The sequence below is a fragment of the Anticarsia gemmatalis genome, chromosome 22 (genome assembly GCF_050436995.1).
Source record: "Anticarsia gemmatalis isolate Benzon Research Colony breed Stoneville strain chromosome 22, ilAntGemm2 primary, whole genome shotgun sequence".
Taxonomy (NCBI): Eukaryota; Metazoa; Arthropoda; class Insecta; order Lepidoptera; family Erebidae; genus Anticarsia; species Anticarsia gemmatalis.
In genome coordinates this window covers 3,722,403-3,739,455 of record NC_134766.1, presented here as the reverse complement: position 1 = coordinate 3,739,455, position 17,053 = coordinate 3,722,403, and the positions used below count along the sequence as shown (strand labels likewise).

The 17,053-nt window shown below is 34.4% G+C and overlaps 1 protein-coding gene across 6 annotated transcripts in view; it reads left to right on the top strand.

Annotated features, from left to right (window-relative positions):
* LOC142982604 (NACHT domain- and WD repeat-containing protein 1) overlaps positions 1 to 17,053 on the top strand; it is a 51,178-nt gene that overhangs the window by 19,551 nt on the left and 14,574 nt on the right. The window contains exons 2-5 of one of the 6 annotated variants that reach the window (XM_076129182.1): positions 7,330 to 7,359; positions 13,674 to 13,828; positions 15,129 to 15,317; positions 15,801 to 15,968. In XM_076129182.1, the coding sequence (XP_075985297.1) occupies positions 7,330 to 7,359; positions 13,674 to 13,828; positions 15,129 to 15,317; positions 15,801 to 15,968 (542 nt within the window). Of the gene's footprint in view, positions 1 to 7,329; positions 7,360 to 13,634; positions 13,829 to 15,128; positions 15,318 to 15,800; positions 15,969 to 17,053 lie in introns of all 6 variants that reach the window. The other 5 variants (XM_076129180.1, XM_076129179.1, XM_076129184.1 and 2 more) reach the window with 5 other exon arrangements.

Below are 17,053 nucleotides of genomic sequence, written 5' to 3'. Positions count from 1 at the left end.
CCATAATGGCCAGTAACAAATTCATATTTCCCCGTTCCTTGGAAAGCGCTAGACTCTACACAGAAGGATAGGTATCTAGCCGTCATTTAGTACTATCAAATGTCAAGTTAAGTCCTACCTACTAGCTTATATTATCTCCCACGAGGAAAAATGCAAGGATAAAGGACTTTATTTTAATCAAATCTGTTTTATAGTTTTTTGCATAAAAGAGACAACTATCAACAAATATCTACCCCCAGATAATATCGCGTATAAAATAGTAGGATTTTAATTTTGTACTAATAGTGAAAACGTCAATTACCACCATATCTGGTTAGACTAGAAACCATGTCCTAATTTACTTAAAAATCAAGAGTATATTAAATTCTTTTATTCTGTACCCAAGGCAAGCTTTCAATTTACGGATACAAAAGCGGCCATATTGAAACAGCTTGTTTGCAATAAAAATGCAATTTGTCGTATAACACGACGTTAATAAGTTAAATGATTGGCTTTAGAGCCTGAAGGCTGGTTCTTGGAGGCGATAACCTCGAGGGAAATTAGCTATACAGAGTCCAGACTATCGCAGCCAGTGGCTCCCTCTGTGGACCTCTTCACTAGGGAATTGGTTTGTGCAGGAGAATTGTTTATTCGGACTGAATTTCTACATGAAATTGTCTATTGGTAGTGGATATTTGAACGGGTTGGACAACCTGATAGAATATTTTATTTGTTACCAACCTTTGGTCTCGCCTATTTGAAATTTATTCCGAGAATACTACAAGTTTTTTATAGAATTTCTTTAGTAGTCACAGTTAACTTGAAAAAAATATGTTTTTATATCATCATATAAACTTAATTGTAATTATACTCTTTAAAATATAGCTTGATTAAAATGACAGTTCTAAGCAAAACAGATGACACAACTTTGTAGTGACGTCTCACGAGTATTACAAATTGAAACACGAAAAATCTGTCTTGTCTAGCATTATAACTATTTTTTAAATACAGATCCTCAATAAGAAATCAGAATAATTCAGTACAATCAGCCTTTAAACTAAAAATCTGTACTATTTTCTTTAGTCTTAAAAATAAACCTAATAATTTTCAACCTCTCTACAAGGCTACGTCATGTTGCAAAAATTTTAGTGAGGAGACACAATAGATAAGAGTAAATCGACTGATTAATCGTTAATCGCGAAGTACACTTTGATACTATTTGTGACCAAGAATTAATAATTAATCTCCAAGATTGTTCCAGCGATTCTGATGATAGCGATGAGAATGATACTGATTTAGGATGCGCACCAACAATTCGTAAAAAGCTAATCTATACTAATATTATAAAGCTGAAGAGTTTGTTTGTTTGTTTGTTTGAACGCGCTAATCTCAGGAACTACGGGTCCGATTTGAAAAATTCTTTCAGTGTTAGATAGCCCAATTATCGAGGAAGGTTATAGGCTATATATCATCACGCTACGACCAATAGGAGCAGAGTACCAGTAAAAAATGTTACAAAAACGGGTAAAAATATTACCCATTCTCTCTTATGTGACGCAAGCGAAGCTGCGCGGGTCAGCTAGTTCAAAAATAATTGAATCGAATATAATTATTTTAGATTCGATTTTTTCGCTATCGATTTTGATCAATACTTGTACAACCCTAGTCAAAACAGTTTGACATCTGCCATTCTAATCAAGCTATATTTTAAAGAGTATAGTCTATGTATATTATTAAGTCGATTTACTTTTGATGAATACTTTTCAAACAATGAATCTACCTGCAGCAAATAGGTCCAAAAATCATTTTTCCACGCACATTTCTACGAGAGACGTTTCAAAAAGTTATCAACGTTACTAAGTTTATAAATAAGTCTCTATTTCCCAAAAATAAAACCCAGTAACAAACGTACCCAAATATAGGAATATGGAATAAATAAGTCATATCTAGTAACAAATATCGCGGCGGGTCCCGTAAGGGCGTCGGTCCTTGAAATCTGCGCGCAAACTGAAACAAATATGATTTATACACCCCGTGCTTCTGTTACTATGTGCCTATGTTCATTGTACATATGTAATCTACATGAGGTTTAGCGGTTGATATGCCGCTTATATTTGACATATAACTAAGCTTGTTGTAACTAAACTAACGTTAGTATTTAGAGAGATTTATATTTGAAAAGAACTTTTACCGTTTGGTAAGGTGTAGACTGTATATACCTACATATTATTGACAGTTTTATATCATATATATTATGTAAGTGCATAAAGCCAGTCTCGGTAAAGGCGGTAATAAACTATTCGTTCAAAATATAGGCATTAACAATAGGATTTTGGATGAGAAGATATGAAAACGCACAGAAATATTTCAGACGAACTTTCAAAAAGGTTTTTCTATAATTTTCAAATTTTGTAAGCAATAGACGAAAACTAGAATCACGTGTTTCAATCAAATATCAAATATTGGTAATACCGTGGCTCTTGTACCTCAAGGCACAATATTTACAATATTACAATACACATTGTGAATTAACAAGAGAATCCTGAACAGTTAACAAATTAAACTTTGTTCATTCTTTGGAAAGTTTCACACAAAATGGCGGCAAAACCTTTGAGTTATAATCTTTGATCACGTTACACTGACGTCTTTGTTTCCTTTCATTAATTACATAATTCGCCACCTGTCGAACTTTTCATAATATTAACGTATTTTTGACAAAGGTTTTCCGCCTGCCGCGAGGCAAAAATACTATTTCAACAACTAAGTATTTTTCAGTATGATTTTTCGCCTGCCTTTAGTTAAAAAGACTAGTTGTCTAGCTAGACTATAATGAATATTTTTTTGTAGTTCTAAAATTATGTGGCTGTATCAAACAGGCCACCGACTTACCTTCGCCATCCGCGAATCTTGCACACAAAGCAAGTTTTTGGACTATAATAGGACAGGGGATGGATTATAAATTCTAAATTTGTTTTCCGAGTTAGGAGACAGACCAAACCATTTTAAGTTTTATGGGCGTAACACATCAACATCATTATCATTTAAGGCTCTACAGCAGCACATGACTACCTCTGGTTTAATCTGCTTGATTAGAAGTTCATAATATTTCTGATTATATCTTCCCAACGTCTTGGCACTCCGTTCTTTAGTATTTCACATTCAGCTAAATGTACAAAAGCTTTCCCAGTTTTCGGAGAGGACATTTTTAATAGCATAGTAACTATCAAAATCTTTACGTCTCACAATTACTTTTGTAACACAAATCTGTGTTAATAACAAAAAGTTATTCATCTTCTTAAATAAAGCCTTTTTGGAACAGATGTTTTGGTATTCTAAGATAAGATCTAGCTAATTTAAATTCAGTTTGAGACATCTACCGTCCAGACATTCAGGCTCTCAGTTGATAGCCAGCAATAAACTCAAAGCAGTTATTTATTATAGACAAATAAAATAATTGAAGACTCTATGATTACTTTGAAATTTAAGATTGTAAATGGCCAGCCTTGTGTTTGAATAAAAGCAACTTGAAACTTTCATCTAAGTATATTTATATTTTTTCTGTGGATGACAAAGTCTTTGAAACTTATTGACAAATACTATTCTTCTATGAAAATGGTTGTAGAGTGATTGTAGGTCCAGGAGTGGAAATGGCGATAACTAATTGGTACAAAGAACCGACTGAATATGGTAAACATTTATATTGTACAGGACACAGGGTATTTTTAAGAAACAATCCCGGGTCCGCTTATGCGTGGCGCTAAAGTAAAGTAACACATGTCTAAACTATACGGTCTCTTCTATCTTTTACCGAGACCTCTACAAACATCTCTCACAATACAATAACTAATCATAATACTACAAACATACACCCCTTCTTCTCATAGAAGTAAACCAGAGAACGTTATCGTAATACTACAACGAGTACCTACATCAAAATAAATCTCCCAACAGTTTCACGGCTCACTACGACACTACACTACATACCTATTGTTTCATGTACAAACGACTGAACCCTGAACATTGAACTAGACGTATTTCAACAGGCTTTCTAGTAGCGGTCTAGAATACTAGAACATTTATAGCCTAGCGCTGTAACCGCGTCATCGCCGACTGTCGATAAGAGGACTGTGCAGGTAACTTGCAGAAGTATCAGTTAACACCACGCCCTTTATTCGTTCAGTCGTGCATTTGCAAATAGTGACCTAGGAGTAAGTGCATCTTTATAGTTCTTTTTTTTGCTCTTATACTAAGTACCGCTGATTTTAGTTTATCATTGTCAAAGCTGTGTTATTTTCACAATTTATTTGTCAATATAATAATTAGAAACATAATTATTGATTATTAAAAACTATATTTGCCTCTAACTTGTGCGTAATTTTATCAATTTTATAGTCAACACGGGGCCGGTTACCGTCTTGTCGTACTGGATATAAATATTTTAGCTCATTGAGTTTACCTAATGACATTTTCGCATAAATTGTAGAGCAACATGGATAACCAACCTACATTAATAGCCCAAAATGTATTACTGACACTCTACAATCCAATGAGCAGTATTTGATTAATATTAGATTAACTATGACCAGAAAAAAATATTTTGTCAGCAGCATTTTACCATCTCCAATCACTACTAAAACTACAAAATCTCTCCTCTTTTAACCTACTGTTTCCTTCCTGTGTCATGTTCAGTTAGCTGGCACAACATCAAAGTGCACCGGCCGTCTCTGACACTCACACAACACATCGTATCATCACGCTAGCTATAATGAACTTATCGCTCAACACTCACTTACTTTTGATTTATAACTGTTATAGAACTATATCAAGATTACATTCGCTATTTATGTCATTGATAAATAGCTTTTAATGATAGATTGGGATGAAGAAATTGGTTCTAAAAATAATTAATAAAGAGTTTCGTAGTTGTATGAGATAAAAAAAAAGGTACTAGGCATTGCCTGCGACTTTATCTAAGGCGAAATGTTTCCCGTGATTTCGGACTTTATTTCGGAAGTGTAAATCTTTCCTATATGATGTCTTATAAATATTGTAGTAGAGTACGTTACAGTCAAACATATTTTAAATACAACAAAAATCATGCTTTCTATGATGACCTTTTTTCATCGAGAAAGATATTAAAAATTTACGTTTATCTACAAAAAGGACCTATGTGCTAATTACTCTATGATAAAAAAATATGATAAAAAAAAACTTTTCTAGGAACTCCACAGACATCAGCGACAAAAAGATCTATTAATCTAATCACAATTTGCAGATTTTACAAAATGTTTTTCAACCAGTCTCATCTACTATTAGTCTTACCGTTCAGCCAAAACAAATCTATCAGCAAGCAAATAGTCTAGTCTTTCAAATGCACTCAAATTATAACATTATTTGTCTCGGAGTGACGTCGGCTCACTATAAATTAAATTGCATGATTCCCGCCGGCCCAACTATTTGTCGGATTGCACAAGCCAAGAAACAAGATATTATTGTACGGTCTTTTTTGAAATATGTCAGGGGCTCCGGACAATTTTCCTATCTATACTTTAATCTAGAATATCTACTAGTTCGAATTAAAATATTATAGTGTTGAAGAGTCTATTTAATGACAAATGATTTAGGCTATATAATGGTTACCTATATACTATCGCTCTATAAAGAAACATTACATAAAGTCCTCAAGAGCGATTCGTAGGCGGCCGCTAGTGTTAAATGGTTTCAATGCATAGTTTGTTGCGATCACAAAGAAACTCCTGTTAAGTTCTCTAGCTGTTAGTTGGTTACTAATAAGGTACCAATTAACACATTAAACTAGAGTTTATACATGTATACGTAAAATGTTGTAGTAGTAGTTGGATAGGCAAAGACCACTGAACGTAGTTACTAGAACTCAATGCGATGTTCTTGAAGTTTTTAAAAGATAGACTAAGGAAAAAAAATCCGTGGTAAACAGTTGGCTATTTTTTAATTATGGAGAACATGCCAAAATTATCCAAATTACGTACAATACATACTTAAAATCACGTCTTCTTCCCATATTGATTACGCTAAAGAGTAAAGGTTTAGGCAGAGACTAGGGAAATTATCCAAATTATTCTTGTCTATTACCGATTGCATAAATCTGTTCTTATTTTTTTCTTACTTCAACTAGTTTTGTGATCATCAATCAGCCTAATCGCAAGACAATAATCCAAATGCAATTAAAAAAAAAATTGTAATTCGAACATGATTTTTTAAATGTTACCAACAATAAAAACAAAACCACTTGGAACGCATCTTGAAACAATTGCTTTGGCATTTAAAAACACGTAAATATAACAAAATGTATGTAAGTATGTATGTGTTGAGTATTTCGTGGCATTTGTTAAAAATAAACGTAGTTGTACTAGTTTCCACGTAAACAATGAAAAACGTAAACATTATTCGTACGAGCTTATTATTGCTTTTTATCAAAATATTTTATCATCTGTGCGCTGTTTTGAAAGAATTTTAGGTTATAATTATCAACATTGTTACTTCTTTATGAAGGCCGTTGGCAAAGTTATGTAGTTATAATGTTTTTAGAGAAACAAGAGAACAATGGTTGCAAGGGATGCCGACATTTTCAAAAGTTTCAGCACTTTCAAATATATCTAATATTTTTTTACAGGCAATTGTTTTTTTTTCTTTTCTTGAAAAAAAAAAGTAATTAATTCCTCATGTAGCCGTTGTTACTTCATTAATTACGACTGAAAGAAATATTTCTCTCAAAGCCGCGTTTTGCTGTAACATTATAAAAATATAATGTAGCATTATTATAGATACATAATGTTTGATGACTACCATAAACTATAAATATCTGTGCCTATAGTCAGACCCATTTATAGTCTTAAAAATGAACTAAAAAAAGAAACCATTTATTTTTAAAACATAGCTGTTTTAAGCGACATTAATCTTTCAGACAAACAGTAGCATATTTTTAAATGTACCTTTTTTATCCTGAAAAAGGTAGAAATAATACGTGTATGTGTTGTATCTGAGGGAGTATTAATCCTATCAAAGCGTAAGGTAAGCCGATTGTGAAAACGATTCTGCGGTAAATCCTTTACTGTTTGTGTGTAACGCCATCTGTTGATCAGTTTCATGAACTGTAATGGACTTTTCCGAGATGAAAATAAAAAAAACTTAGTACCTACACAATTTTAAAAAACCCTAATAATTTCTTTTTTTTACTTTTTTCAATCGCCATTATTAACCATTTTTTGTTCTTATTGAGAATCTTTCGACATCTTCGTACGATTATTAGGTAAATGATGATGATAGCTTATTTATATTATGTATTTATGTATGTATGTCTATTCTGTCCAGGTACACGTTGTCATCTGGCGCGCGGGACAGGTTTTTAGATAGTTTTCCTCTAACTAACCGGACTAACATTTTCAACTAACAAATTGACTATATTGTTGGGTCTGGAATACTAATTTCATTTCGAACGTCACCTGAAACTAACACTATAACTTAATAACTACTACTGCCGCGTAAGACAATTATGAGAATCATTAGATTACGGGCTAATCAAAAATGTCAAGTCTTGTCCAAGTAGATTAACATTGAGTATGTATCAAATTCATTTTTTTCTTTGGTTAAATTTGTTCTGATTTCTATCACATTATGCTTACGATACTATCTACTTAAAATAGATGGCAATTTTGATGTTAGACTAACAGTTAGCGTTTTAGGGTGGAATTTTAACGGTTGTTTTGGTATGTTTCCTGTTATTTTAGCCTTAGAAGTTGGCCCTTAGCCTGACAAAACATCGCCTAATTACGCGGACTATCTTACCTATTAGAAAAAGGTCATAGGACCAAAAACAAACCACACAGTCACGTCATTTCTCTTCCACTATTCTGTTACTCTAGTAGTACAAGTAAGATGAAGTATTTGTGTGAAGAATGTTGCCAACGTAATATTGACGTGTGCTGACGTCACAACATGGACGTCGTCACAAGATCTGTTGCGTGCACGGACATGACTGACAGACCATCAGTCTGAACTGACGCAGATAGTTAAATTCAATCATGATAGATTTGTGATGGATTTCCTTTCAAATGTATGGAGGTTTGGTCATTTTGAATAGTAAAATGCGTCATGAGAAAGCGATGATTTTTTATGCGTAAATATTCTACGCGTGGTAGTTAAAGTGTTTACGAAATTTAAAAAAAAACGTATTTTCGTTACGCATTGTGTGTAAAAAAGCGGAAAATGTAATGTGAAATCAATTGTTTTTATAGAGAGTATTGCTTATATTTTCCGGGTTTAGATGTAAATGTGTTTACAAAATAGAAAGCTACATTATTTTGGTTGAACGTGGGTTAATTTTTGTACCGGAAAATTGTAGGAAATAGGTAGATAAATCACTGACATTTTCAGACAATAAACCTGCGAACAATTCTTTGTGGTTCTGCAACACTACATTACTTGTCAATATTTCAGAATCCACGTTTAACGCCTCTTTTATTTTTCATGCAAAATAGTAAATGATGAATTCATAATTAAATTAGATGTTTTAGATCAAAAAGTAAACTCCACCGGAACTTTAAAATCAAAATCAAGTAATTTGTTCCTTCAGGTCAAATACAGACACTTTTATTTGTCAAAAATACAGTAAGTGAATTTACAGCCAGTTCGGAGAGTAAGGTCTATGAAAAAAGCTGGCTAGAAACTCCTGGCCACTCTAATTCTTCTAGAAGCAAATCCATGTGCATCAGCACGGCACGATTCCTTGTTGAACATAAATTTCCCATTAGTATGTGTTGTACGGACACACTGTAGTCTCAGCCTAGAAATGCTAAGGCTTTAGACTGAAGGGATTAAGCTTTAGTCCCCTTAGCCCACTACACGAGCCTGATGTGGACTTGAATCTTCAGACTTGTTTCCTTACAATGTTATCATTTACTTTACCTTTCATTACATTATAAGAACAAATAAATTGATCGTCATTTCGAAGTCATATCAAAAAATAACCTGTAAGATTGATTTCTAAGGATATTCTTATTTATTTCAACCAAAAATCTAAGAGGAATATTATTCTTTCCTAAACTTAAAATCCTTGAAAATTTCATGCTCAGAATTTCGTCTTTAAAAAGATAGCAAAACCCAAAAAGTCTTTAATACGTTCAATCTGAAGTTTCTCGGAAACTAGATTAGGAGATTGGCAACAGACACGCCCCCATTTTACTTGGAAGCTGAAAGCTTTCACCCCTGAAAAAGTACCTAGATACCTTCATTTTTATAATATGTATAGTTAAATTAAAATAAAACATGGTTTTTTAAATAATTTCTCTTTTATAATGAATATAATAGTGAATAACAAAGTATAATAAATAATATGAATGCTCAGTCGTTGGTTAAGCGTGTACAATAAGTAGGTCGTAGCGCGCGTCACGGTGACGTCAGCGAGCGTGACGTCAACGCCCCTCCCCCTGCCACGCCCCGCGCTGCTACGTACCTACGCCGCTACGTACGTATGCGACTACGTACACTGTAGAGCTACGTAGGGCTGGGAGATGAGAACCGAATGATGATGTTTCTTTGGTTATAAGGTGATTTTAGTTTTGTAGTTTGTGATTAAATTATTACTTTTTAGATTATTTAGTAATAGTGTTTGGTCACAATGGTCCATGTTTCGGAAGGCACGATAAATTGTGGGTCCCGGCTGTCAATTTCGAAGATCTTTGACAGTCGTTAACAGTAGTCAGAAGCTTGAAAGTCTGACAACCAGTCTTACCGACGGATATCGGTGGTATAACCCAGGTAGGCAGTCGCTCCATGTAAAACACTGGTATTCAACTGCATCTGGTGAGACTGGAAGCCGACTCTAACATACTATTAGTTTGAAAGAAAGGCTAAGCCATGATGAGTGTTTGGTCGCAATGGTTGCCTTTACATTTATCGTAACAATAGTTTACGTAGCTGTGACGTAGCTTTATTTAAGATTAAATTTTGTGACAATAATTGTGTTTATTTTATTGATAACTTACACCTATAGACATGTTATCGTAACTTTTTATAATATTATCATTTTTTTAAATTTGCTGCCAATCGGGGCTAGCACAGATTTTTTAAATTTGAATGTTTGTTTCTATCAAATCAAGATCTCTCTATGACTAAATTGTCATGTTTTACATTTGCAATATCATTGAGTTTATGTGACGTTTATTAGAAGGAAATCGCGTTAGATAATTCAGAAGTAAATTTCGTTTCGTTTAATTAAATATACTCAAATAACATTGCATATTTAACAGAACACTAAAATGACCGAAAGCACACATTTCACCCTGAAATACGCTAAAAGATGCGTGTTCGTTAACAAACATAGCGAAAGTTTAAAGTTATAAATATAGTTTTCAAATAATTACGTTACCATCAACCCTGGCATGCACTTATGCAGGCACACACGTACATACATATAACATTATATTATATACACACACACACACATACACACACTGTCACACACACATACACACTATATTGTATTATGCATTGTTTCATCTCTCCGTACATTCGTGGTACATATATTGTGATACAAGTGTTCAATGAAGTGATGAATGACCCATTATCAATGCAGCTGTCTCTTTTCCTCTTGCAGTAAAATATATATCCGGTCTCTCTGTCATGTGGTATACCTGTACCGTTTTAATCATCAAATGTTTTTAATGATGAAAACTAAGATTTATTGATTTCTCAGCTCTTTATCTTAAGTTTACAAAAGCTGCTACATTGATTTCGAATACTTAGGATTCCAGGTAAAGCGACAGTGAATTTTTCTGTTACAAAGTTATCAGTATCAGGCTAAAGTGCCTGTTATTTGACAAAGAAATATTCTAAAATACAAATCAAGTTACGAAATGAGAAATTTAGATTGTAGGATATTACACCTCAATATTACGTGTCTATTCAATTCGTTGTAAAAATATACGAATAGGTACAAAGATTTAGACCATTACGACGTGAAATTGCTAGTTCTTCTTAAGTTCGTAAATCACAATGTACTATAGTATAAAAACTATAGCAATCTCATGTATAGCCAACATCAACTTGTATTGAAGCGATTTCAAACCAAACGATTAGACGCCTGGTCGTTTAATCTAACTATATGCCAAAAAGAATACAAAATATCTCTAAAAAAAGAATAGGAGAAAATAAATGTACTTAACAGCTGCAAAAGAAAAAGCCTACAGTAACGATATAAACACGGCTGTCATTTTCGAAGATCTTTGGCAGTCGTTAACAGTAGTCAGAAGCTTGAAAGTCTGACAACCAATCTTACCGAAGGGTATCGTGTTATAACCCAGGTACCCTGGATTGTGGAGGTCATATAGGCAGTCGCTCCATGTAAAGCACTGGTATCCAGCTGCATCTGGTGAGACTGGAAGCCGACTCCAACATAGTTTGGAACAAAAGCTAAGCTATGATGAGGTATAAAAGGAAAAAACTACAGTCATTGTTTAACGATACTAGCTGACCCGCGCAACTTCGCAAGCGTCAAAATTTTCCCCGTTTTTGTACCATTTTTCGTTGCTTCTCCGCTCCTAATGACTGTAGCGAGATGTTATATAGCCTATAGCCTACCTAATTTTTCACATCGTACCAGCAGTTACTGAGATTAGCGCGTTCATACAAACAAACAAACAAACTCTTCAGCTTTATAATATTAATATAGATATAGATTTATAAACACACAAACTTGCTGTAGTCGTCCATTTTGTAGAGCCCTAAATATTGTGAGTGTACACTTACCACCCTCCGTTACAACTCACCCTCCGAGGGCGCGACCCTACGAAATATGGATTGTGTGCACTAGGTATTATTTGTTTGAAAAATGTACAGGACTAGGTAATATTTTCATTACAAAAGTCCGAACTAAATGCCACATTTTTTTTTATACTATTGGACAACTCACACACGGTCATTTGATTTCCAAACTAGCTTTCAAGCAGAGCTTGTACTATGGTAACCAAATAACTGATAAACATACTTCTAAATATATAATATACTTATATAGATAAATTGACAACCAGGCTCAGAACAAATATTCGTGCTCATCACACAAAGATTTGTCCCGGGTGGGATTCGAACCCACCACACGCGGCGCTACGGTTGTTGCGACGAGGTGACCACTTAAACCACTGCGCCAAAGGGGCAAACGTGCTCCGCCCCTGTTTAAAATATATCCGTCACTAAAAGATAGCTGTATTAAATCCATAAATACAAGAGTTTAAATCATAGTTTTACATATTTCTACGAACAATAAAACTTGTTGGCTAAATCTCAACGAAATAAATTTTGGAATAGACTCTTAACTTATCTATTGAACACATTATTATTATTCGAAAAGGATTCTATTATGGAGCTATGGAACCCCAAAACCAATAACTATCAATAAAAAAAACACCTGTAGACCGTCTACGGCATCGCTACGACGTAGCACTTACGCGTAGCAGTCGTAGCAACAGTTGTTACTATACAAGGTCGATATAAAATCATGGTGTATTCGTTTACCTTAATACTTTTATGTTTCTATTTATAGTATAGAACTGAATATGTAGTTATTTAAGCCTATTTGTTCAAAATATTATTTTATTACAAAATATCTGATAATGTGACAATATATTTTGTCGTAACCGTTTTATGTTATAAAATAATGAAATTAGATTAAAATTTATCAGAAATATTTTAACATATTGAGAGATTATCGCAAGATGTATTATTTGTTACTTACATAAATAATTCATTTATACTTTTTTACCCAATATCTTAGTTTGGTTATTGAATTAGTTAAGCAGTACATTTTTCATTCAGTGCAATTTATTCTCCGATTAAAGATTACTGACTTTGTACATATGTATTGCGTGTTGTTGTAGGTATATTTACTATTTTTATAAACTCGCGGGTAGGCTAAATTATATTATCTGTGGAACGTCGTTTCTTTTATTTTCGTCACGAACCAATATTAGCTAAAAAAAATGTATACCGATTATATAAGTTTGCGGCACCGTACAACAAAATTATACATAACTTAACTAATATTTTTATTAATTATACAATTAAATACATCCCTATAGTATTTCTTCTAGTTCCAAATTACATCTACATACTTAATAGTTCATATCTTATGTTTTCTTTAGAATGAATTTATTTAGCATGTTGCATTGCAACGTAATATAATAGATATTATGAGTAAATGCTCCCTGAATTTTTATTTGTAGTTCAATAATGTCATGTTTTCTCATCGCTTTGTAATAGTAGGTAGGTGGTAAAAATGTGAAATAATTACCTAATATTAAATGGCTCGGATTAAATTAAATCAAAGCACGTCTAACGGGTCCTCAGAAATATACTTTTTTGAGTGTTTTGCTAATTACATTATAAACTGTAACCTCAATACAAGTACTAAACTCTTTAAGGCATTTTGAGAGTCGTATGGTCCAATGACAATGCTGTTGAATTCGGGATAAAACGCAATATACTTAAAAAACACGAATTTGCAATCAATATCCCGAGACATTACTAAAAAATTGCGATTTTTTCAAGACATATTTTTACCGCCTGCCTACACCTAGAAAGTAATTTATATAGAGCAAACCCATCACTTCACCCCCATTTCACAGATCCAACTGTCACTTTAGGTCAAACTGCTGCCCGCGCAGGTCACCCTCGTACCGGGTCACGAAGCCGTCAGTGGACGCCACGGCGGAGAGCGCGGCGGCGCCGGCTCATCACCTGCTGGAGCCGTCAGCCTCCGTCAAGTCTGAGAGTAAGCCGCAGTTGAAGGGACCAAGGCCGGTCGGATCTAGTGTTTCTGGTAAGAATTATTCAAAATCAAAGTATTTATTTATATTTAGGTGAAATGCTGACGAATAATGATAGTCATACAGCCCTACCTTCCGAACTGAGTGAGGACGAGTTCAGAGTGAATTTACAGCCATTTCGGGAGGAAGGGTCACTGAAAAGAGCCGAAACTCCTAAGAAGAGTAGTGAAGAAACTCCTGGCAAGAAACTCATATATTCTGTACTTCTAAAAACAATTAAATTGTTTTAGATTTCACTCTTTAATAAATGTTTCCAAAATAGCTCTAAAACTAGTGTTAAAAATAAAGGCAAACGTTATTATTCAACAAAAGGTATCGCATTAATAATTCAGTGGGAATAAATGTAACTCAATTGATGCATAGGACGTAATTGTTATGAAGTTTACCGCATAAAAAAAAATATTATTACTTTTCGCATATTTTTATTTTCAATATTAAAACTCCAGAATATGTCTGTATTATATTAGATATTATCATAAAACTCTCCTGCATTATCTAAAACTCAAGTCTTTATACCTACTGTTTTTGTTTTCATGTTAATTTCTAAAATGAGAAATATCAAGTAAACATAACACGGAAATATCTAACCAAACCCATTAGGTATAATTGAGTATACATCACACATTACTTTGACCACTAAATAATAGTTATTCAAAACATTTTAATAAGCATAATGTGGCGTCCGATGCCTTCCATAACCTCCATTACTTTAATGAAAACTGTGTAATACTGTATATGGTGAAATATTAACATTTTCACTTTGTTTGTGTTAAGTACACTGCTCTTTGAATTGACAGGGTTCGGTATCGATTGGTGTAGAGTTTTTGGGAGCGTCGAAAGGGTTTTAGGTCATGTTTTTTAAGGTTATATGTTGTTGAAGGGTGTTTTGTCGATCGCATTTGAGAGTTATAGAATGAAACTTTAGAGTGCAATTTTCCTTTGTTTAACATAAGACATTTCTGTGACTAAGAAAGAACATAAACTCATATATAATAACATACCTACCATACATAAACTTCACCTTATCAAGGCAAAGCTGCAAATATAGTCAAATTTATGAATAGCCGCGTACTGACAAACAATATCTGTACTCGGTCCCGCTCATTTCGATCTGAAATAAAGAGACCTAGATAATTCCTCGCGAGGCTGCTCGGACACTGGACAGTCAGTACGCGGCTAATAAACATTTAAAAGTTAATTTTTTTTTTATTTATTTCCCATTTTATCACATACTTACCTCAAAAAAAAACAAAAAGCAAAATAAAATGTTCGAAATATTGTTTTAATTTCCAGATTCGATATCGCTGTCATCACCGGTAGCGTGCACGTCTCCGCGCGAGGATGCCGAGGGTCCGCCCATGCCGGCGTCCATGCAGGCGCTGCCCGAGGAGCACAGGAACTGTCTGCTGGGCAAGGTGCCTGGACTCAGGCAGCGCAGGCGTCGGGCTATGCTTATTTATGTCTGCGCTGCGGATTCACAAGGTAAGAGCTGTAAATAGTTAGTTAACCCCCGGTATCCGAGTACATTTAGCGGTAGTTTATCTGCTCAATAGCGTTTTTTTGTATGAGTTGTTACGCTATTGAATAGATAAACTACCGCTAAATGTACCTCAGAAACCGGGGATAAGAGGTTTATAAAAGGTCAGCCTTCAAATAGTTTTCTGAGATTCTACATAACTTGTCCGCTCGTGAATCGTGACCTAAGATTACGCGTCTAACTGCAATCGATAAATATTTAAATAAAATATCTCTTTTGTTGGAATGTATCAGCTGTACATTTCTTAATTGTATGTTAATTGAATCTAAAACATACTTTTCTCGTCTTGCAATGGCAAAGTTTTCAAGATTTTCTAGATCAGAAAGCTGTCCTAATACAGCATAATATATTTTTTCATTAGTCATAAGGAAAATATAATACAAATAGTGTCTTTACACAACTATATTTGGTATACATCCATGTTGTAGACTGTTGTGCGGAGAAGGGCGCGCTGCAGTGCGGCGCGGCGGCGCGACTGCGGGTACGCGCGCGACGTCGCGGCTGGCGCGTGCACGTGGCCGACCTGCACTGGCGCTCGCCGCTCGAGCAGCAGAGGGACCATCGCTTCCCTGTGCTGTGTATCGCGGAACTTGCTCGTAAGTGTACTTTACTTATTTATTGACTAACCATAAGATAAGAAGAAGACTTATTTATTTGCTTGTCATATTACTTAAGTATGTTCTATAATGGACTAGCTGACCCACGCGGCGCCGCACGCAAACTTTCTTTGCATTTTTTTCTGTTTATTTTTCTCACTATAATAACCTTTCCCGAGTCTTAAAGCCATGCAATTAGTCGAATTGGTTGAGCCGTTCTTGAGATTTACGCTTATCAACATATTTGGCGATATAACATATTTTTACATATAAGAAGATACTCCGCCTATAACCTACTACTAGTAACAGTTTAACGCGTTCAGTTGAGTAAAAGCCTGTGTGATTGCTCCCTATACACACCGATCATAACGTAAATAGATGCATAATGATTTGTATTTTACTGTCTGCAATTGAAGATTTAATAGAGATCATAGGAGATTTTCTTACTCGAGTCCAAGATACAAGCAAATATACAGAACTGTCCACTAGCAATAAAGCAAGGTTGGCAAGTGTCAATGTAGCGCTGGTTCAATATTGAATGTAAACTAGCCTCCACAAGGCGACTGCAGATACTACCCGTATATCTCCTGTTGTAAATATTTGCTTCTGACTAGGAAAGTAGAACAATCCTCAAATGTTTATTCATACATACCTATTTTCTATTTTATTGACCTAAGAAAACATTTTTTTGTTTACGATCTACGATTTTCTGCACAAAAAATGTTCTACGGCACACGCCTGAAAATCTGAACGGGTTTTCATAAAGTCTCTTTAGTTAGTTAGAAATCACCCCTTGGATTTCGATTAGTATAATAAAACGAAATTTTATATTATAGAAACTTATACACGACGTTTTCTGGAGCGTCCTGAGGAAATCAGCCACACTCCTTTATATCATAAATAAATTCATCCCATTAATGTCCCACTGCTGTGCAAGAGTCTCCTCCCGTAATGAGGGAGGAGTTAGGCCTTGAATCCACCACGTTGGCCAAGTGTGGGTTGGGGACTTTGCATGCCCTCCATAAATGTATTAAACAAATTTTAGGCATGCAAGGTTTCCTCACGATGTTTTTCCTGCACCGTTT